The 22,648-nt window shown below is 48.9% G+C and overlaps 1 protein-coding gene and 2 non-coding genes across 4 annotated transcripts; 2 read left to right on the plus strand and 1 right to left on the minus strand.

Moving 5' to 3' along the window:
• Window positions 1-9: 9 nt before the first annotated feature.
• TRNAV-CAC (transfer RNA valine (anticodon CAC)) lies at window positions 10-82 on the plus strand. The gene has a single exon. It is a non-coding gene; the product is annotated as a tRNA-Val (tRNA).
• Window positions 83-399: 317 nt separating this feature from the next.
• On the minus strand, window positions 400-471 carry TRNAG-UCC (transfer RNA glycine (anticodon UCC)). Its single transcript has one exon. It is a non-coding gene; the product is annotated as a tRNA-Gly (tRNA).
• A 425-nt stretch (window positions 472-896) lies between these two features.
• DPP9 (dipeptidyl peptidase 9) lies at window positions 897-22,317 on the plus strand. 2 transcript variants are annotated; one of them, XM_075444312.1, is made up of 22 exons: window positions 897-1,027; window positions 2,889-2,976; window positions 6,002-6,104; window positions 6,201-6,255; window positions 9,014-9,126; window positions 10,198-10,371; window positions 10,594-10,762; window positions 10,925-11,038; window positions 11,341-11,473; window positions 11,985-12,042; window positions 12,580-12,680; window positions 14,109-14,286; window positions 15,091-15,256; window positions 15,363-15,442; window positions 16,981-17,133; window positions 17,350-17,485; window positions 18,204-18,349; window positions 18,647-18,793; window positions 18,949-19,101; window positions 19,668-19,810; window positions 20,139-20,250; window positions 20,752-22,316. In XM_075444312.1, exons 2-22 carry the CDS (start codon window positions 2,921-2,923, stop codon window positions 20,842-20,844), a joined length of 2,583 nt encoding a protein of 860 aa, XP_075300427.1. In that variant the 5' UTR covers window positions 897-1,027; window positions 2,889-2,920; the 3' UTR covers window positions 20,845-22,316. The 2 variants fall into 2 exon arrangements, with proteins under 2 accessions (XP_075300427.1, XP_075300426.1); XM_075444311.1 differs by having other exon boundaries at window positions 6,002-6,255; window positions 20,752-22,317.
• The last annotated feature ends 331 nt before the right edge of the window (window positions 22,318-22,648 follow it).

A 22,648-nucleotide genomic window follows, 5' to 3' on the forward strand; every position in this document is an offset into this window, starting at 1 on the left:
ACAGCGCGGGTTTCCGTAGTGTAGCGGTTATCACGTTCGCCTCACACGCGAAAGGTCCCCGGTTCGATCCCGGGCGGAAACACCTGTTTTGTTCGGGCCTAGCCCAACCCCGACTTTTATTTCTCTTTTTATTTGGTTTGGACTTTTTTTTTTTTTTTCTTTTTCCCTCAGGTTTTATTTCTTTCCCCGCCGCCCCCCGTCGGTTCGGGGGCTCACCGCGAGCTGAGAAGTAACGGCACCACGTGCCGCCCCACCGGGCAGCGCCCCCGTCCCGCCGGGGTCTCGGAGGGTAAGACGCGACGGGGCCGGGCGCTTCGCGTGCGGGCGCGTGCTGAATTCGCTTTGGAATCGGCGAAAAACCGTGGGGGGGAAAATATCAACGTGGAAAAAATATAGTATTGCGTTGGCCGGGAATCGAACCCGGGTCAACTGCTTGGAAGGCAGCTATGCTAACCACTATACCACCAACGCCTTGTTAAAATGCTTTCCCCGGCCTCCCTCAGCAAACTCAACTGCCCGGACCGAACCATCTTCCCGAGCAAAAGGGGGTTGTGCAGCAAGTGCCGAGAATAGCACCATAATTTCCCCTCTGTAGCAATAAATGCCGATTTAAGGGCCTGTCCCGGAGTCTGTGAAGGGAAAGAATATTCTCTTTGTGCACTTTTTTACCCTCTGTCAGCCTCAATTTTCTCTCACCCCCCCCCCACTGGGGAGAATAGTTCCGTCCTCCCGCAGATGACACACGCAGTGGTTCCTCCCAGCCCCCACCCTCCCCCGTCTCCCACGAGTTGGTACTTCCCCCCGCCGCGCGCTCCCGCCGTCCCGCCTCGCGCGTTCCCGCCACTTCCGCCGCCGGGTGAAAGGTGACGCCGTGGCCGCCGCCGCCCCCCCCCCCACGCCCCTCTCCCCGCCCTCCCCCGTTTCCGGGGCTGCCCCCGTGTCCGGGACATGGAGCGGGAGTGACGGAGCCGCCGCCGCACCCCCCCCCGCCCTCCCGCCTGTCAGGGGGAGGTCGCCGCGCCCCGGGGTGAGTGGGGAGGGGATGAGGGGGACGGACGGACCCGCCGCGGCGTGGGGCCGCTGACCCCGGGGCTGGGGGGGTGCCCGAGGGGGTGAGGGTCGGCTATCTGCCCCCCCCACCCCGGCTTGGGGTCCCCCCCGGGAGCGGGGGGCGGCCACCCCTTGTCCTGGGGGCGGGGGCGTTTGTTCCCCCCACGCGTGGGAGGGCCGCCCGGCCCGGGGGGGCCGTTCGCATTCTGCTTCCCCTCAGCGTGCCCCCCCGGGCCGGGGCGGTAAGGGGGGGGGGTGGTTGCCCCCGCCCGCAGCCCCTGGCCCACCTCGGCGGGTGATAACCCGCTGGCTGCGCTGCTCCGGGGCCGGGAGCCGCCTCTGGGGGGGGTGGGGGTCGGGGTGCTCCATCCCCTGCACCCCCCTCCCCCCCTCTCACCCGTGGCCCGGCAGCAGGGGCAGGAGCTCCCTGTCAGGGCTTCCAGCCCCCCTCCCGCGGGCGCGGGGATGCAGACGAGCTGCGGGCAGCCTTCACCGGAGCTCGGGGGAGAAATCCCCACCGCTTCATCCCACCCTCAGCCGCTGCAATTTTGGGTCTTCAAGCTCCCGGCCGCGACAGGGACACGCTCGCAAGGGCCGCTCGAGGTGACGGTGCTGCTTCGGCTCTTCCTGAAGGCACCGGCAGGCCCCTCGGGGTCTCGCTGGCGAAGGAGCGTGGTGATTCATGCCGGGTTTCTGATCTCTCCTGTCTGTTTTATTCAGTTTCTTTTCCTCTGGGTTCAGCACCAGAGGATGTTATTGTTCCTTTTCTCTGTGTGAGCTGTGGCGGGTGGGATGAGGGTGAGATGTTCCTCTGAATCATTAAAATCGCGGCATAGTGGAGATTGGAAGGGACCTCGGGAAGTCTCTAGTCCAGCCCCTCGCTCGAAGCGGGGTCGGCTGTGAGATCAGACCAGGTTACTCAGCATTCCTGAGCATCGCTCCTGCTGCCCTTGGTCCCTGCATCGAGAATTGCCCTGAAATGACGCGCTGCTGCTCCCTCATCCCTCTCTGTTCTCCTCTGCAGTTTAGGAACTTCACTGCTGGCGCTTCTTTGTGACGCTTTGTCTCTCCTGATCCTCCGTGAGTGCGGTTTCGGTGCAGAAGCGGTGTCTGGGCAGACCAGGGGCCTTGGAAAAAGACAGTGGCAGGTCTCGGGCACGTCTGTGATTCAGAGCTCTTTTGAAGAGAAGACAAAGATCTTTGTACTTCAGTGTTCTTGGGTAGAGAGGACAGTAGTGAAGGTAGCGCCTTCTTATGCTCATGGAAAATGGGCTTGTGTGGTGAGCTGGAGTTCCTCTGTGGGGTCAGGCCGAGCCGGAGGGAAGCAGCAGTCTGGCTTGGAAGACAAATGTGGGTTTTATGTCCCAGGTGGGACTGTGCCGCTGATGGTCGTGGGGCTGCTGACCCTTTGTCTGGCTCCTGATGGTGTCCTTTGTTTGACTCTTGCTGGTAAGTGAATAGACCAGACCTCTGTTTTCTCAATTCTTAGTGCCCGATACTTCGGAGAATTTCAGGGTTTGAGGAGAGGAATGAAAGGAGGGTTCAGTACTGAGGATTCTCAGATTTTAAGAAGAGTTTTTAGGAAAGAGACAGGCCGCAGAGTTCAGAGTCCCGTTGTTTAGATGAAGAAGTCTCTCTCAGGTTTTTCTGGGCTGGTGATATCCAGCCTGTGCTGGCAGAACAGATTTGGACTGTAAAGTGCAAACCAAGGATTTTGTTTGTGCCTCCCCACTCAGTTGGAAATGTGCTCTACGGAGGATGCTTTCATACAGCTTTATTCCTATAGCGGGGAAAACTGCAGTGATATGAAATTTGCTTTTTTTCCTCTTCCTTCCTAGTTTCCTGTCCTGCCCAGCTCGCTGAGTAGTTAATGCAGAAGATAAAGAGGGTTCGTCTGGAAAACGAGACTGCAGGAAGCTGGAGAAGGTATGTGTCCCGGTCACTCGCAGGGCCTTTGTTGACCTTTAGGTTGTGTGGGACAGAGCAATAAGCACCTCATGGAGTGAATGAGGTTTCTGAAAAATCCCAAGTATATAATTCTACCCGGGGAGCTCTGTGTCAGGATCTGTGGGTCAGGAAGTGACTCAGGAAGATAACTTGTTTCACTGACTTCCAATTCCAAGCTTTACAGTTTTTTTCCCCCATGCTGATGTCCCACCTGTGCTTGCTTCTTGTCTTCAGGCTGAGGTGTTCCCCCTGAAGGAGGTCTTGGGGGATGTGTTTGATCCATCTAACCTGACCAGGCAGGGCAGAAAAAGCCTGAAGATGGCCTCAGAGGGACAACGAGGTGGTGTTAGGAGGAGGGTTAGTAGCGCTTCTGTAACAACACCACCTCATCATCTAAATCAGTGCCTCAGTGTGGGGACTGTGAAGGACAGTGTTTTTCCAGTAAGGTGTAAATCTCAGGTGCACTCTATTTGATCCCAGGGTTTCAAGACTGTCTAAGAATAAGGTGGTTAAAATTGGTGTCTTGATCCAACTCACCTCAGAATGATTTCATCCCAAAATCCACCCTGCAATTTCAGCTAGATAAGTGACTGCTTATACTTGTTTACTTACATGTACAGCGTTGCCAAATACTTGTAACATTTTGTCCAAGAGATGGCTGTAGCGATGGATGAAGCAATTGGATTTTCTTTTTACTCTGTACCATGTGAGGACCCAAGTTTTGCAAGACTCCACAATACCCCGGCTAGGATAGTGGCATTTCCCAACATTTCCACGTCACTTTGTGTGATGGCTGCTTTGCTTATCCCACTGCTTCGCTCGATTCTGGTGTCTACAGCACCAGGATGAGAACAGCACCAGGCTGGAAGTTGTGCCTTTCGCTTCCCTACTGAACCGTAAAATCATGGCCGTATAGTTTGGACGGGACTCCGGCCTCTGGTTCCGTTTGGGGCAGTTACCAGTATTACATTTATGAACTGTTTTGAGCCCTTCAAGGTGCAGCTTTCCCTTGCAAGGAGTCGAGCTGGCCGAGTAAGACGTTTTCACCAGCTGGGTGAGAGTAATCTAAGGGTCAGGCAGCTTGAGCCAAAGCCAGATTATTTTAATTGACTGACTTGACCTGCAGTGGGACTGGGCTGAGAGAGTTGTACCCGGTTTGTGGGGTTTTGTGGTCTTCCTGTCACGCGTTTCTGGTAGGCAACACTTCTGCCTTCAGATGTGATTTTAGTTGCTGTAATGGAGACCCTGGATATGGGCAGTAGAGGCCACCGACGCTCTCGCAGTCTTAGAACATCCCATCACGTTCCCTTTTGTGGTTTCACTTGGGCTTCCTGCCTGGCTTTGATTGGAAATTACTCTTCTTTGTTCATTTTCAATTTGTGGGTTTACTGCTGGGCAGTAGGCATCAGGAGTACATAGGTACTTTCTTTCAGGAGCTTTTTCTTGTTCTTATTTGTGCATTTTGTACAATTTGGGGACTTAACAATTTGGGGACTTAGCAATTTGAAGATATGGTTATGCTTACAGCCCTCGTACTGTGTGCCTATAGTTTAAAGAAGTCCAGATGTACTTTGGTTCGAGTTTCCACATCTCCTGCTGTAATTGCATAAGATGTCAAACTGGATGAGAACTTCCTTGTAGAGAGTTTGTTAGAAGGTGCAAGCTGGTGGGGAATACTCAAGGAACACTCGGGGTTCTCCTAAAAAATACTCCTGGTAGAAAATGGGCAAAGGCAAGTGTTTTCTTATGGTGATATAAATAACCCTCCCTCTCCTTTCCCCTGGTTCTCTCTGCTGGGAAAGAACTCATCGTGCGTCTTATGGAGGCCGAGGTCTTTGAGGTTTGGTTTATGTGTAATTCTTGTTTAATCCTTCATCCCAGAAGGTGTTCGCCTGTCAGAATGCAGGTCACTGTCCCAAATGACAGGGAGCATTCAAGAAACATCTCACTTGAAAATGTAAATTTGGGGCTGCTGAGGACAGGGCCTTTTTGGTGTAATCCTTAGTCACTGTTCTACCCTCTTGATGCTGCGTCAAAGGCAGCGATTCTGTCTCCACAGGGCAAATTTCTCCAGCGTAATTTTTCAGTAAACTGAAGTTCTTCTGAAATTCTTTGTAACATTCTTCCAGAGACCCCCAAAACAACTAAAATGTCCTGGTGGGGGGAAAGCCAGCTTCTCGAATGGGGTGACAGAAACTGGTTTCCCTTGTCCTGGGCTCATTCCTGCTTTGCAATAGATTACATCATTGACCTTGGGCAAGTCTGTTAGTCCACCTCTGCTCAAATTAACATTTGCTGTAGTTGCATGTGGAGGCGTTTTCCGTAGACTCCCATTCAATAGTTCCTTGCTTGGAAATGTATGAGGAATGCGTGCCACGTTTTGCAGAATGTGATCAGGGTCTGTTACTGCTGTCTGCTTTCTGTTAGCAAAGACAATTGCGCTGTTTTCTTCCTGGTTTGCCATCTCTCCTACTTCGTTCCTGGCTGCAGTAGCTCTTCAGGTAAGTGAGGTGCCATGCTTGGGCTTGAATCTCTAAGTGATGAACAGGCTTTCCCATAGGGCAGGAAGGGGACTTCATTTTTGTGGTCTTTCAGGGCAGAAGTTTAAGTGCCTTTACGATAGGTCAGGTTGTAGCTTCGATGACTTACCCATCCAAATTCCTGGAGTGGTTTTCCTTTGAGTCAAGCTGGTTGTTTTCTGCACCAGAATCTGCTGGTTGTGCTTCCTTTGACAGATGATTTCTAGAACTAGTCCTGGGACAGTGAGTTTTCTGAGGTGAATATCTTAATTTACAGGACTCGAGATGGGAAAGGAGATGGACTTTTCCTTTCAATACGTCGATGTATGTTAAAATGTAATCTCTGAGTGCAGAGAATCCTAGGGTCTGTAGTTTAAGGAGTCCCTGTTCTCTTAAGCTTGTTGCATGCTTAGAGCTTTCTTTAGGCAACAAAATGTGCCTGCTTGATTTTAAGGCTTAATTCTCTCCCTCAACTCCTCCCTCAGTTTTTTGTCCAGTTCTGAAGGGGAAGAGAGGATGACTGCAGTGGACACGCTATCAGACAGCTCTGAAGTGGTCGAGATGGAGGATGTGCCTTCCCAATTCCAGGTGCAAAAGCATTCGTGGGATGGGCTGCGTGACATTATTCACAGCAGCAGGAAGTATTCGGGCATGATAGTGAACAAAGCTCCCCATGATTTCCAGTTTGTCCGGAAAACAGAAGAGTCCAGCCCGCACTCTCACCGTCTTTATTACCTGGGTAAGCCAGCATGCCAGACGCCGGGTGTGAATGTTACGGGAGAGCTTCCAGTCTAAACAGGCGAGGAAAAAGATGGGAGGTATTCGTGTTTGAGATGGGGGAACTGGGATTAAGTAACGTTGCTCAAGGTTTGCATGCTCAATCTACAGCAAAGGCTGGAAGTGAGCAGGGACCTCTCCAGTCCCAGACAAGTGCTTTAACTGCAGCCTTTCTGCTTAGCGACAAGGGGAGGGCTTGGCTAGCCAGACCTGCCTCGTGACAGAACTGTGAATGCAGTGTCCTTTGGCAACCCAGGTCCGTCCAGGTGATGGGGCAAGGGAAGGGATGGTCCTCAAACTCAGGACTGCCTTGTGCCTCTGTAGCTTAGGAGAAAGGGGATTTACTTAATTGATCAAGCAGAAGTTACTTTCCAGGAATTCTCTTCAAGTAATTACTAACTATGTGTTGCAAGTGCTAGCTGTTAATGGTGGGGTGGTGATGTCTCCCTGCTTTATTAAGTACCATGTAGGTAGGATGCTTTCAAGAGTGTGGGGGGGAAAGAATTAGGTGGGAATGAGCTATTAATGGTATTCTCAAGGAAATATCCTCTTCCTTACAGTAGGATTGAGAGACAGCAGAATGCTGTGTTGTAAAGATCCCTCATTACAGTTGAAGCCACAATGTAATTAGTGACAGAGCGGTTGGATTTTAGCAACTGGATAATTTTGTGGTTGGTAACATGGCAAGCTTTATAGACTATAAAGAGTTTGTTATGCTTTGGGGCATGAGCTGATCGTTACTGGGCCAATAAAGAGATTGCCTGATGTGCAACTCCATACAGTGGCTGCTTTCCTGAAGTGACCCTGCTTTTTTTCTTCTTTGTGGAGTTGTTGAGCGTAGGTCAGTGTAGGACAGAGGATGCTGGGTTTGAGGGACTGATACATTTTGTAATCGAGCAGCTCCTGTGTGTCAGTGTCTTGATTTGTTACAGTTCCTGGTACAGTCTTGTGACACAAGTGCTACTATAAAGGGCAGTATCCAGAGCTGGTGTATTTTTCTTGTTGAGTCTGAACAGTGAGACTTGATGTCAGGCTGAACATGTTGCAAGGCCAAGTTGACTTTGATACGGTTTTTGATCTAGATGGCTAAAGAACTAAGGGTCTAAGTGGCCAATTAAACAAAAAAAAAAAATTAATGTTCTTCTATTGTATGAAATGGTAACCAGACGAGCTACCGGCTGGTTGGTGTTCTGTACGAGTGTGACTGTTACAGGAGCCAGAACCAGCATTGAAGACACAGGAATGTCTTTTCAGTGTTTTCTTCCTTAAGGAAATGTACAGGGCATAGAGCAGATTGATCCGTATCCGCCAGGTAGTACTGGGGGTACGTCTTCTCAGGCATTGCTGACAGAGGGTAAAGGCTGATTCTTTGTGTTGCTGTAGTGAGCATCTTTTGAGTTGCATACCGTGTGCCGTTCAATACTCGGAACCCGTTTCAGCAGTTCAGAAGTGTTTAACATCAGTGTGCGATTACAGCCCCAATGTTAAATAACATTTTCAAGTTTTCATGGGAATACTGTTAATGACTGGATGCCGAGGGGTAGGATGAAGAATTCTGAAGAACTTTGCTGTAGAAGTTGAATACTCTTCTCCACTTGTGAACAAAGTATAACGTCTTTTGGGGAGGCAGGCAATATTTTTCTTGTAAATGCTGGTTGACTGTAGTCAGCCTGAGGTCATTGTAGAAAGTACTGATATAATGAGGAGAAAGGAATGCCAGGTCACAATTGCATGAGGGTCAAATGTGTATATATGTAGTAATTTGTTCCTATCTGCAGTTTTTTCTGTTTGGAAATCTTAAATCATTCCTGGGCTGTCCCTGTAGAATTTTATGTTGTATCACGGCAGATGCTGCTTATATTAAACACCACATGCTCAGCACTTTGGTGTTTCTGTATCTCTGAGGATTATATCCTCACATACTGCTTTGCTTCCTGAGCACTTATTAATATTTCATTTTTAATTTTAAGTAACTGTAGTGCTGGGTTAACCAGCTCAGAAATCTTTCTGATCTGTGCAGAGCAGACAATATCAGGGCACATTTCCCTGGGCAAAATTCTGACCTAGGGAGTCTCTACAGCGTATGTTGAGGGCGAGTTCGTGGTCTTTTGATTTTGTTGGAACTGCCAAAGTCGTGTGTCAGGATATTTTACTTTTCATGATTGTTTTGGAAATTGGATGAAGACCAACAGCTTATTTGATAGCCACGGTCAAAGGTTTATGTGAAACGACGAGGTCCTTTGCCTACATAGTGTACTGTTTCACATTTGAATGGGCTTTCTGGAGCTTCCAAGCTTTTTCTTCCCCTCTTGCAAGCTGCTGCGTTGGTTTGAATGAGGTCCCTGTAGCAAATTTCTGGCTGAGAAATGTCTAGAGTAATGTTGAGTCACCCATTCAGGGAGTGGCTTTTTCAGAGTGGATCTGGGGTGTGGGTTGAACAGTCCACAGAGAGGAAAGTTGTACGTAACTAATTCTGAAGAGGTTGGTTAGTGTTAAATCTTGCTTAGGGAAATCTCTAAAAGAGCAAATATCTGAGTTTAAATAATATAGATATTCCTCTGTGATTGAACTGAGCTGCTTGGGAATGAAAGCTCGTGAAAGCCTCTGGACAGCCCCAACCCCTCTGTTATTGGGCGTTTTTTTTTTTTCAATTTGCTCTTCATCCTCTTTGTCCTGGCTAACTAATGTTAAGTAGGATGTTGCTTTTGTCCTCCTCATAGGAATGCCATATGGTAGCCGAGAGAACTCCCTTCTTTACTCGGAGATTCCCAAAAAGGTACGGAAGGAGGCCTTGCTGCTCTTGTCATGGAAACAGATGCTGGATCACTTTCAGGTAAGCTGAAGTGTGAAGAGCCTGGGTTGGCAGTGCTGGGGAGAACTGGCTGACGTTGTGGGGCTGGTGTGGTGGGTACTGCTCAGCTGAACAGTAGAGATAATGGCATGGCAGCGTGTAAGACACTGAGAATGGTGTTGGTAGGAAAGTTGTATCAAGAATTGCTTTGCTTCCTAGTGCAAGATAGTCACTCCTGTGTGCAGTGGAGCTGGCAGGGAGTGTGAAACAGCAGCTGATGTGGCAAGAGAAGGGCTGACCTAGCAAAGAGCACTCTGTAAACCAGCATGTAGTCTCCCTCGGATTATTAGCTATCAGGACAGTGCACCTTTCTTCTGGGTATCTTGTCTGGGCTCTTGTCGTGCTTGTTGATGTGCTCGGTGGAATGCCTGTCTGTTATCTTTCCTGCTTTTAAGGAAGTCTGGAAAGTTGAATTTAAACTGCTGCCTCTGCCTTATGCTCTGTTGCGTGTGAACCGGGAAGGAGGTGATTTTTCCCCTCCCTGATTTCAGTGTCTTGGTGTCTGTTGTCACTAACAGCATTGATGAAGAAGAGAGTGGAGAGTGTTTGTCTGTCCTCCCTGCTCAAAAAGTTCCTGGTGGAAAAGAATTTAGCTGTCTTGACCCCATTTGGAATGCTACTCCCCTTCAGTGTAATTCAAGATCCCCGGAAGAGCTTTTGTTTGCAGTGTCTGACATGGAAACTGTTTGTGAAGGCTGTAGATAACGTCATTAAGTTAATTGGTTACATCTGCTTTGCATAAGCAGAGCAAGTGCAGCTGTCCTCAGTTCATGCTGAAGTGCCAACTGCAGAAATGATAGATTCATGGTTCATCCCTCTTACGCAGAGGGAACTTTGGGGCATGCGCTTGGCTTAGTCCTCCTGGGCCAGCCCTGTAGCCTAGAGCACAGCAGTTGCGGACCTGCATGGTGAGACTGCTGACAGTTTTTGGCCGATACAAACTTGTATTTTGGGCATTCGCAGAGTAGCTGGTGCCAGTCTCAGAGCATTCCTGTTGTGTGAAAGTTTCTTTCCTTACAGATTCTTTCAGATTTTCCTTTCTTTCAATACTAGGCAACCCCTCATCATGGGATGTATTCTAGAGAGGAGGAACTCTTGAGGGAACGCAAGCGACTTGGTGTCTTTGGTATAACATCGTATGATTTCCACAGTGAGAGTGGCCTGTTCCTCTTCCAGGCCAGCAACAGCCTCTTTCATTGTCGAGATGGGGGCAAGAATGGTTTCATGGTGAGTCTGCTTGGGATTTTATGAATATCACCTGAAACACTTACTTGTTTTGGTGGGAGGTGGGCACATTTGCATCTGTTTGGTTATGATCATTTCTCTTGTGTCCTGCAGGGCTATGTTTGCCCTCATTTCATGGGCTGTACTGTATCTGTGGTTCAGGCCTTCAAATCTGAAGCTGGACGCTGATTTGGGACCGAACTTTTTATGTGTCTGTTGCTGTAGGTGTCTCCAATGAAGCCTCTGGAGATCAAGACTCAGTGCACAGGGCCGCGAATGGATCCCAAGATCTGCCCTGCCGATCCTGCCTTCTTTTCATTCATTAATAACAATGACCTGTGGGTTGCGAATATTGAGACGGGAGAGGAGAAGCGGATGACATATTGCCATAAAGGTAACTGGTGCTTCTTGCCAGATTCAAAAGGAAATTCCTGCTGACGAATTCGGGCTGGAAGGGCTCGTGTCTTCATGGTTTATTTCTTATGACTACATTATTCTTTTGGATCAGCTTTTTCCAAGGCGATGTAAATGCAGTCTCCTTTTTGTTCTTCTCCAGGCTTATCCAATGTTCTTGATGACCCCAAGTCTGCTGGTGTAGCCACTTTTGTCATTCAGGAGGAGTTTGATCGATTCACGGGCTATTGGTGGTGTCCCACAGCTTCAGCAGAAGGTCAGTGTTCTGCTTCTGAAATTCTGATGCTGTAACTGCTGCCGGCCCCTGCTATGCATGAGATTTTGAGCACGCTTTTCTTCTGACCCGGGTTTGGTCTATTTCTTGGGAGGCCACCTGAAGGAACAAAACTCTGGAGGATTATAATTGTGCTCTGAGGAGTATTTGCAGGTGGTCCCTAGGAGCTGTGGCTAAACAAGAGGTGTACGCTCTGTTGCACCAGAGTTTACTGTTGCAGTGCTCCAAGCTGGTCAGAAGCAGCTGGAAAACACTGTAGCAAACACGCTTACTATCTGTCCTAGGTTCAGAGGATTTAAAAACACTGCGGATCTTGTATGAGGAAGTGGATGAGTCAGAGGTGGAGATAATTCATGTTCCTTCACCTGCCTTGGAGGAGAGAAAAACAGACTCCTATCGCTACCCCAGGACAGGCAAGTGAAATACCACAGGGCTGCTAAGGCAACTCTTGACTGCTGCTGGCAGCAGCAGTGGAATTTGTGCTATAAACTTTGCATGATTAATCTGGGTACTTACTAGGATCTAGAAGCTGGTTGTAAATGTTGAGGGCTAATTGTGTCTCTGAGCCCAAAATCTACTGCAAGAGAGGAATGGAGTTTTAAGTTCAGCTTAAATGAAGGGATTGCTGAGAAAATGGAATATATCTAGCGGCATGTTGTGGAATGCATTTTGAATCCCGTCTTTCCTCTCCCTCCTGAGAACATGCACAGCCAGCTAGGCAAGGCAAAAAAAAACTTTTCCCATACCCACAGTGACTCTCGTGAATACAATGGTGTTTGCTCCCATACGTAATTTGATATTTGTACATTCACACACAGCCATTTTGATAGGACCAGGGTCAGTTCTTCTGTAGAAGCTGTGTTGTCCATAACCATGGAGTGTTCAAGCTGGTCATCTTGGTATTCTTTCACTCCTTCTCTGCAGGCAGCAAAAACCCCAAGATTACATTAAAACTGGCAGAATTTAAAACAGACAGCAAGGGTAAGGTAAGTGATAACAACTCAGAATGGGATATCGCACAGAAGGGTTGACTCTTTCTGAAGCTCCCTAGGGTTAAGACAAGGTCACTAAGAAATCCTAGATAGTGTTAGCCTTTGTTTTCATCTTCTTGTAACACCTGGTTCTATAACGTGTTTATTGAAGAAACAGAAAAACTTTAAAATGCTGAAGAGTATTGTTCTGGTGGAGAGGCAGCTGGGAGAGGGGAGGGAAGCGAGAAGTAGGGTTAGCCTGATGTACCACATTGTCACTAGGTAGGGCCAGGAGGGTTGAAGCTTGATCTAATCCTGGGCTTCAGTCCCTGCTGTAGCCTTTTCTGTGGCTCAATGCCAAAATCGGTTTGCGTTGAAGCTTGGTTTTCCCTTCTCTTCCTGCCATTTTTAGAAAGGCTTGCTTCTCCTGGCCGAACCCGTGCTGATGCCAATAGTTAAACTTCCTTATTCTCCCATTCCACTGAGCTTACGTAGGAGGTGAGGAGCTCTGGTAGTAGTCTGATTTGATATTGGACCTTGCTTTCGGTGCAGATCGTGTGCGCTCAGGACAAGGAGCTGGTGCAACCATTCGCTGCATTGTTTCCGACTGTGGAGTACATTGCCCGTGCTGGATGGACCCGAGACGGCAAATAGTACATAAGTTTTTCTTCCAAATTAACTCTCCCAAGGGCTTCCCTGGCTGAACTATTGCAGGCCCTCAACATGCTTTGTATTTTAGTCATGACCTGGTTTTAAAGCAATGAGTGCCAGAACTGGCAATGAGTATTTGACTTCTTCAGTGCTACAATGTCTTAAACGTAGGAATTGATCAAATGTAGACCAGAGTGACAAGCTGTGGGGTTGAAGTCAGAGCCACAACCACAAAGTTAAATGACATTGATAGATTAAGCTGGCAGCCCTAGGGAATTCTTTTGAGTTGAAGGTGTTTAACAGAAATACAATAAGATTCTTGTAAGAAATGTTATCATTGTTCATTGGTCCAGTTTGTGATCAATGTCAAACCTATCATGGGAAGGCAGTGGTGCTAAGCCCTGCGTGCAGTGTGTACAAGGGGAAAGATGGTTCAGTGACTGGTGTGCTCCCGTAGCTCACTGTCGCTCGGTCTTGTGCTGGTCAGCCTTGCCTGAAGAGTTACAGAATTCACACCAATCTGGTGGGTTTGAAATTTTAAAGCTCTTAATTTTTTCCCTTCAAGAGCTTGCTTGACTGTTGACTAGTTTCTGTCCAGATCAAGTTAAGGTGACCTAGCTGTCTTTGAAGATTGCGTTCTGTAACTCATCATTAATTTTCTGCTCTGGAAACGAAATTCATACAGCTTTACAGAAGGTGATCCCGTAGGTGATTGTTATGTTGTGCACCAGAGCTTGTCTGAATGTGCTGCATATTATCAGTTCGTGAAATCCAGAGTCGCTGAGATGCTAGGGGAGAACGGGCTCGTTTGAAAGTCTGTCTTAATGATGAACCTTCCCTTGATGCACTTCCAGGCCTTGGGGTAGCCGCACTATGCAGCGGTGGCTTGCCATCTGTCATGTTGAGAGGCCTGCAGTGCAGCACCACTTCAAATGACTCTCCTTGGAGAGGAACAAGGCTGAGACTGAAGCGACTCCTTCACTTGGCAGTTGTCTTAGGTCTGTGCCTTTCCCTGCTAGTGCAGCGTGCAACAAGGAAGCTACAAATGGATCACTTTAAGAGTGATTGTTTCAGCTTGTTAGGAGCTTGCTAGAACACAAATGGTGTTTCGTGATGGAGGGGCTGTCCAAGGAAGGGTTATGCTCTGGAGACAGCGTTCTGTGAGCAGGGCTCCCTTGGAATAGATATTGGCAAATCTGTCAGACATCTTGTCTGAACGATACCCCTGTGAAGTACCAGCGATGTCTGGCAATACATGTTTGTTGGCAAAGCTTGCAGGAGATTAGAAAGTAGCAATGAGGAGAAAAGCTTTGCGTTCAGATGCCTAAATCCGTTCTGCCAGCGGGGGGGAAAGGGGTTGAGCGTTCTGAGTGTTAGAAAGGGACATCTATTTTGTGGTACTGACATTCACCTCCAACTTCTTTCCCCAGTGCCTGGGCTATGTTCCTAGACAGACCTCAGCAGCGGCTGCAGCTAATCCTTTTGCCTCCAGCACTCTTTATACCAGTCCCAGAAAATGAGGAGCAGCGTGCTGAATTTGCCAAAACTGTGCCAGAAAATGTCCAGCCATTTGTGATCTATGAAGAAACCACTGATGTGTGGATAAACGTAAGAGGCTCGGGGCTGGGAGGAGAGCAGAGGCTGCTCCTTCCTCCCCCACAGTTAACCATTTTTGTGTTGGCTGTGCGTCCAGTTTAGTCCATGCTCCAGCAGACTGCTTTGCCACTCAGTAGTGCCAGATTTGGTGTTAATTCAGGGGGGCTGATAAAGCCATGAGAAGGACTGTCACACAATCGGCCTTGGGAGAGATGAGGATCCTGATATCTCCTTGCAGTTGGAGCTGTTCATTTAATTCTTGCTAGCGTTCTCGGTGAACACAGACCATTTTGGACACTGACACTGGATGTAACACGACCGTTCTTTTGCGGGTATTTTATTACAAGATTAAATGGCTTGTGGAGGCACAAGCAACCCTAATCCCTGGAATTTGTGCTTATTTAGATGGGTAATGGACATAGGGGACAGGGAATAAACTTCAGTTTCTAGGATTAAGCATCTTGGTACCGAAGTGACAAAGGGGTCTGGAGTTCCCACCGTGGCGTTCCTAAGGTGTCGGAATAGCAGCCACCCAGTGGGACTCACGTAGCTGAAATGTCTAGCTCTGAGGCAAGACTGGTGCTGTTTTTGGTGGTAGCCATGGAGAGCCCAGAGCACACAGTCTTCCACGTGGGCCGAGTTTCTTTGTGGTAGTAGGAAAGTATGGAATGGCTTTTTCCCACTAGCTGCTCATATGAGATGTTTCTCCCCCCTCTCCTTTCCTTTGAAAGCCCAGTAGTTCAGCACTGACTCCCTTGGTTAGGTCTCTGCTGTCTCAGTCCAAATCTCTCATGGGTCTTTTGCCTTGTGTGACAGGTTCATGATATCTTCTATCCTTTCATCCAACCGGAGGGAGAGGAGGAAGAACTCTGCTTTATCCGAGCCAACGAATGCAAAACAGGTTTCTGTCACCTGTACAGAGTCACAGCAGTCCTCAAGCAAGGCAGCTATGACTGGGTGCAGCCATACGTCCATAGTGAGGGTAAGACCTGCACTTTGTCGGCGGTTCAGCTTTGGCAGCTCCCTCTCTGATTTCCTTGTGTTGTCTTGGGGAAGACAGTGACTTATTCTCATGTTCTTTCTTCTAGATGATTTCAAATGTCCTATCAAAGAGGAGATTGCCCTGACTGGTGGGGAATGGGAGGTGTTGGCGAGGCATGGATCGAAGGTAGTGTTTATTTTTATTTTCTCTTGCCGTGTTACAGCTCTGCATTGTCTGCCCACAGTCCTGGCCTACGCCCTCTATTACGCCCGGGACCAGCTAGAGCTACTTAAGCTTCATTTTGTTTCTCTTTTTATTGCTGCCTCTGCTTTCCCATAAGTGCTGTAGTCCAGTGCACATTGAACCAATTGCCTTTTTAATCAGACTTCAGATTGCTCCTTAGGTAAATCCCATGAGTGAGTCAGGCTATAAAAAGGACACAAGTCTGAGGTTCAAGAGCAACGAAGAACTATTTTCTGAAGAAGCTTGGGATTGCTGCCTTTGCCGAAGCATTTTAACCCCAATGAGTACTGGTGAATTGGAAATACGTCCTAGTGCTGAGAGTGAACTCTTGGTCTCCAGCTGATCCCTCAGGAGGGCCTTTAGGAAGAAGGCAGCAAGGGAGCATAAAGCAATTTAGAATGTGGAGAAACTGTATCTGTTATTGGTTGCAGAATAGCCAGAAATGCATTTTTATTAATCTTGTAGAAACCTACTTCAATTTTTGCTTCAGGAATTAACTCTGTGTCTGATCTTTAATGCTCCCAGGCAATTTCTGTCAAAATAAAGACCTTCTCTGTTCATTTCTAATTAATCTGGATTTTCACTTCTTGCTTTTTGAAATGCCTACAGCTCCGTGCATTTGGTTTCTGCTGCTTTTCTTCAATCTGCAATTAACCTGCTGTCCCTCCCCATGTGGATTCTCACTGTACATGCTGTTGATTTTGGCCACAGCTCTTCCCTGCATGTGTTATGGCTAAAATTGTGTTAGCAGCAATTATTTTGATGCATTTGTTGCTCCGCAGGGCCCTGCCCGGTTTTCCTGGCCAATTGAGTTGGATATTTTTTTCCCTTTGCTGTCCAGAGTGGTCTTCAAACTGTGGGTTAGCCAGAAATAGCATTTGGAAACTGTAAGGCAGAAAACAGTTCAGTTACTGTTGCTGGGTTGATGCAGTATTTAAAAGCTGTAGTCTCTATTGCTGGCTGGCCAGGTGGTTTTTAGAAACAGCTTTATCTGGACATTAAAAACATATTTTAATGTGGCTTGAAGTTTGGTACTGTTGGAGCTATTAGGCTGATCCTTCCACAGATGGGAATTTCTTACTGTGATTGCTGGAAAAAATACATGTATACACTTAGAAACCAGACATACTACGGGAAGACACCAGATTTAAGCGCAGAATCTTCCTAGTTTCACCTATGGGGAACAGAGCCCAACTTTTTATGCTCATTAATAAGCAAATGCTTTGAGTCTCTTAATAAAGCTGAGTGACCAGTTTTCGTTACTTCGTTGGACTGCATGTCGTTCTCTGTAAGCGCTGCGTATGTGTTCTCTAGCCTGCCATAATATCAACAGGCGTTGCGTACGGTCCCTAATGCCGCGAGCAGTCTGTCATGGTCTGTTTGTGTTTTAAGCTGACTCTGCCTGGGGACAGACTGTTTGAACTGGCAAAGGAGCAGTAGTTGTCAACCTTCTGTTGCTGAGCCCTCTCTTCTCCACATAGATCTGGGTCAACGAGGCTACGAAGCTGGTGTATTTCCAAGGCACAAAGGACACCCCGTTGGAGCACCACCTCTACGTAGTCAGCTATGAGTCTCCTGGAGAAATCGTGCGACTCACCACTCCAGGCTTCTCCCACAGCTGTTCAATGAGCCAGGTTTGTTGTTTCGTAGATACAAACTGCCCTCATCTACTGACTGACGGGGATCCTAACTAGGAATGGCAATGAATCGTGACCAGTAATGAGTCCTGAGGGCTGCTTTGTCTTGGTTGCGTGAGACATGGGAGCTCTTGTCCGAGAACTACATAGAGGAGATTACATGTGGGAAATGAAGGACCTTGTTCCCCTAACTCTGCTCTCTCCCATCTGTAGAACTTTGATATGTTCATCAGCCACTACAGCAGCGTGAGCACTCCGCCTTGCGTGCATGTCTACAAGCTCAGTGGCTCCGACGATGACCCGCTCCACAAGCAGCCCAAGTTCTGGGCTAGTATGATGGAGGCAGCCAGTAAGTCCCCTAGAACGTGTCAATGCTAAGTTATGTCTGTGATACTCTTCCTACAACTTGTAGCCAAAGGTGATGGAGAGGGAAGTGGTCCGAGTAACTTCACTCTAAGGGAAAATGAATTGTGTTACCTTGTGGGAGAGATCTCTCTAGTGGATAACTCATCCAGGAGATGGTATACGGGCTTTTAAGATGTTACTATTTCATGCTTTGAGCGAAAGCAGTGCTCCAGGCTGCAGGGTTTAGGTGGCTGTGGGTTTAGCTGTTTCTTTATTCATGATTTGTCTGAAGAGGGAGGGGGCAAGTATCTGGGATGCAGTGGCTACTTCATTCTGTAGCCTTTAAAGTTTTAGATACAGCTCACAACAGCACCTGAACCCCTCCTGCAAACATTTTCTCCATTTCACCCGTCCCTGTTCTTCATCTTCCATATCTTGCCGTTGTGGCATAGTGCCTTGTCTGAGAATACCCAACTGATGATGTTTTCTTGTGTGATCCCTTCACTCTTTATGTGGCCTGTTGCCCCATGCAGGCAGGCAGAGGCTGTGTGCTTCCCTGGGAGAGGCTTCTCTGAGGAGCATTGCTAAGGCTTGGTGTGGTTTGGTATTGAAAGAGCCCTGACTGGGGTCAAGTTTGAGCAGAATGAGCTTGTTGAGGTGGGGTAGGAGGCAGAGCCTGCTGCCAGTTACTGCAGTGCTAGTGTCTGTGCTTCCTTCTGCAGGCTGTCCCCCGGATTACATCCCTCCCGAAATCTTCCACTTCCGCACTCAGTCAGATGTTGAGCTCTACGGAATGGTCTACAAACCTCACGATGTCCAGCCTGGGAAGAAGCATCCCACAGTGCTCTTTGTGTACGGAGGCCCTCAGGTGATAATCCAGATTAACTCATGGTGTCAGGCATGGGATTGCTGCCCAGGGCAGAGCTCTGCTTAGCTCAGTCATGCATCAAGACTTATATTTTAGTTAGCAATGAGCACTGGACCTCTGTTTTGACCTCATCCGCTTCAAACCTCAGATGATTTTTCCAACATTTAGTCTGATTTGCATGGCTCTGATAGCTCAGTGGTTGCTGTACAGCTCAGGATCCTGCAGAGTGGGACAGACAGAGGAAGGTACCAGCAGGCAGCTGCCTGGCTCTGAAACTTTTCTTCCCTCCTGCTGCAGGTGCAGCTAGTGAATAACTCCTTCAAAGGAATCAAGTACTTACGGCTAAACACGCTAGCATCCCTAGGCTATGCTGTGGTAGTGATTGATGGAAGGGGCTCGTGCCAGCGAGGACTCAAATTTGAAGGGGCCCTGAAAAACCAAATGGTAATGTACTAATTTTGTTGATGAATCTCTGCTCATTTGCTATTTCTAAGGCTGCCTGGCTGCACGTTTCCTGTGTGAGTGTTGCTCTTGTCTCTGCTGTCCCAAGTTTCTAGATTTAGAAAGCCACTAACCTGAGCTTCCGTGTTGCCTTTTAGGGTCAGGTGGAGATAGAGGACCAGGTGGAAGGTTTACATTATGTAGCAGAAAAATACGGGTTCATTGACTTGAGTCGCGTAGCCATACACGGCTGGTCATACGGCGGTTTTCTCTCCCTCATGGGTCTGATCTGTAAACCCAACATCTTCAAGGTAAATCTGGACATGGGGCTATCATGCTGGGGTGCTTGGCACTCTCAGCTTCTGTAACTCGTGGCATCTGGAGTTGGCTTTTTTGCTTGATGTTTCTGATGGACGGGTGAAAATGTGCCTCAGTCCTGCCTGTAGCTCCTGCCTACAGCCCTGCATCTGCTTCCAGATCCTTCCCATCTGAGGCTGGATGAGGATGGGGTCTCTGGGGTGGGATTGTTCCCTAGTGACTGCCAATGGAGGACTTGGCCTAGCATCCAGTGAGATAACTGATGAGTGATTCCTAATCCCCTTCCCAAGTCCCTGGCGCAGTTCTGGATTATTCCCCATGTCCCCCTTGAAAAGGGGAAGCTTTTAGTGCTGGTATGCAGAAATTTCCTCCATTGAGACTGTAAGAGGAAGAGCACGAGGGAGAATCTGGGTTTGATGTGATTTTGCCATAGAAGAATTCTGGTCTGAGTGACGAATAGTCCAGAGACTATTTTTCCTGCCTCTTCAGGAAAACAGGGAACACAACTATTTAGCACTTGATAATTGAGGCTGTCTCCTGCCACCTATTTGTTTGACAGATTGCTATAGCAGGTGCTCCTGTCACAGTTTGGATGGCATATGACACCGGGTACACTGAGCGGTACATGGATATCCCAGAAAACAACCAGCAAGGCTATGAGGCTGGCTCTGTGGCATTACACGTAGAAAAGCTGCCCAATGAGTGAGTACCCTGGGGTTGAGTGATCTGCTGAAAACCTGCTCCCGGGTCCTGCTTGGTGCCACCAGCTGCACCTCTGCCGAATCCCGAAAGAATGGAAGGATTCTGATCCCATGTGATTTTTAACTCGCGTGTCTGGTCGCTGCCTTCTGGGGCATTGTACCCCCAGCCCCTTTGCCAGGGTGGGATTGAGGACCACGTCCCTGCCCTTGCGCCGTTCTGACGGCCTCTCCATTGCTCAGTTCTGGCTTGCCAACTGGCAGCTCTTTGCTCAGACCCACTGCAGAGCTTTTTGTGTGGTTTCTTATCCTATCTCTCATCCTACCTCTAGGCCAAATCGTTTGCTGATCCTCCATGGCTTTTTGGATGAAAATGTGCACTTTTTTCACACCAACTTCCTGGTATCACAGCTGATCCGGGCTGGAAAGCCTTACCAGCTGCAGGTAGGAGGAACAGGAGTGAAGTGGGGAAGGTTTCTTAAATCTGGAAAGAGGAAAAAATCATTTGCTGTGTGTTCCGGGGGCGGGAGAAACTGGAGGCAGATGCTCCCACATCTTGTTGCAGGATAGGTGATGGTAAATGCCTAGTTTGACACCAAGAGGTGTCCGGGAGGTGGCACTGTGGCTGTTCTGTTGCTGGCAGATGTGGCCTGTATCCAAAAGCATTTGCAAACAGGGCTTCTGCCCTCAGGCCTGGAACTTTCCTTCTCGCCTGAGCTGTTGCTGTGTCACTTGGCTGGTGGCAGCCACAGTGGCTGACTCGCCAAGCGGACTAGCAGCCCGCGCCAGCACAGGGAGGGAGGGGGCTGGTGCTGTAGACATTCCCTGGGACTTCTTTTTCCCAATGGCAACTGGGTTGAGGGAGAAGGGTTGATGTGAGGGAGGGTTGTCCGTGCTGAGTGAGCTGCTCCTGGCTAACTGCCCTGTCCCTCTGCTGCTGCGCAGATCTACCCCAACGAGAGACACAGTATTCGGTGCCCTGAGTCGGGAGAGCACTACGAAATCACGCTGCTGCACTTTTTACAAGAATACCTCTGAGAGCACAAGCCTCTGCAAACTGGACACTGACAGCTCACCTCCCCCCTCCTGTGCCCTGCTGCTCCCGCCGCCCTCGACAGCCATCGGACCCGGAGCACACGTGTCTGCGTGCCCACGGCCGGGCTGGCTGTCCCCACTGCGCGAGGGCCGAGGGTGGAGGGCACCTTCCCTTCGGACAGTGCCACCTTCTTTCATGTTCCAAGCTGGAGGTCTGCCCCTGCTCGGCTGCTCGTCCCATTCCTCTCCTCCGGCCTGGCTGTTAATGCTTTTTTTTGCTGCTACTCCCTCTATCCTGGGAATCAATGGACAGTGGTCTGTCTCCCGAGGCTGAGGTTTGTGTCCATCTGCCCCTGCCCTGTCCTTTTCCCCTTCCACTGCACCTCTGCAGTTCCCACACTCTTACCTGCAAGAACTCAGTGCCTGTGTTGGAAATGGAAGAGCCGAATCAGCAAGCTGCCTTAAGCCAGGAGTGGGAGGGAAGAGAGAACTACTTCTTGTCAAGCCCCAGGAGAGCTGATCCGCTGCTGCTGTGTCCTGGCCCTGCTGCGACTATATGGAGCCCTGGGATGTGAAGAGAGCTCCACAGAAGCATGCAACACTAGTCTTTTCTATTTTTCAGTTTAATTTTGCAGAGCAGATGGAGGAAGTGGCTGGGGTCGGTAACTGCGGCCTCTGATACCTTTCTCTAATGGCCGCTTACAAGCAGAGTTGTGCCAACAGGGAGCATGGCAGCTGAAGCAGCTGGCTACATCCAGAGATCATCTCTTCAGAGATCACAGCAGCATTTGGGTTTTTGCAGCACGCGATGGATGATATTTATGCAAATCTTCCTTCCCTCCGTTCTCTGTGCTGCCTCCTGATCGCACCTTCTCCTTCCCTGACACCCCGAGCTTTCAGACGTGCACTGAAATTGGCTGTGCTTCAGTTCTCTGCGGGTCAGTGACTGTTCCCCTTGCCCGTCTACTCAGCAAACGCTCTCTTCTGGTTTTTATTTACCTGGTCAACAGGAACTGCAGTTCTGGGGAGGGGGGGATTGAGCAATCGCACCTCAGGGGAGCACATACCCCCCTCAAGCCAAGGGTTCTGCCAGAGGCAAAAAGAAAAAAAAAAAAAAAAAAAACCTACACAAAAAACCCCGACCCAAATGAACCAAGTTGACTTGCCCTGGAGTATTTTAAGTGCGTATTATGAAAAGAAAATATTTTTATGGATTCTTATTCTTTTATAATTTTGAGTGTAAGATGTAGCGGCTCATTAAAATATTGGAAAGAGACACGCTGGCTGGCATTTGTGCCTGTTTTTGGAGTGCAGGAGAGGGCTCGGGAGGAAATGGCAGCTGGCTCACAATAGCCAAAGCCGTGTCTGTGGTAAAAGCAAAGTGCTCTGTTCGGTTTCTGTGCCGAGCAGTGGAGAGAATATTAAATCCCTGATGTTCCTCAGGGGAAGCACAATCCAAGCAATTGAAGATGCAGGGCTGAGAGTTGGGAATCCTGGACCGTGCTCTTGGCTCTGCCGTTAAGGCGCTGCATGACCTTGAGCAAGTCGAGACATCCCGTGCTTGCGCGCACCAGCCTCGGCGCTGGAGCTGGTACCTCGCCCCGCGCCCCGACTGCCGCCCGTGACTTGGGGGGATGCAGCTGCTCTGATCCGAGCGCTCGCAGCTCTGATCCCACACTTGGGCACGCGGAGATGTGTTTTGCAGGTGCTGGGCCTGCCTGTGCTCGCCCTCTCTGGAGCTTAAAGCTTACAAAACCTGGCCTTGCTGTTTTCCTTTCTCGACAAGAGTCAGGCATTAATTAAACTG

Source organism: Opisthocomus hoazin, chromosome 27 (assembly GCF_030867145.1).
Source record: "Opisthocomus hoazin isolate bOpiHoa1 chromosome 27, bOpiHoa1.hap1, whole genome shotgun sequence".
Taxonomy (NCBI): domain Eukaryota; kingdom Metazoa; phylum Chordata; class Aves; order Opisthocomiformes; family Opisthocomidae; genus Opisthocomus; species Opisthocomus hoazin.

Coding starts and splice junctions, on each gene's coding strand:
- DPP9 (XM_075444311.1), top strand. CDS start 2,921: ATGCAGAAGATAAAGAGGGTTCGTCTGGAAAACGAGACTGCAGGAAGC. Junction 6,256..9,013: donor TCACCGTCTTTATTACCTGG/GTAAGCCAGCAT, acceptor TCCTCCTCATAG/GAATGCCATATGGTAGCCGA. Junction 11,039..11,340: donor TCCCACAGCTTCAGCAGAAG/GTCAGTGTTCTG, acceptor TATCTGTCCTAG/GTTCAGAGGATTTAAAAACA.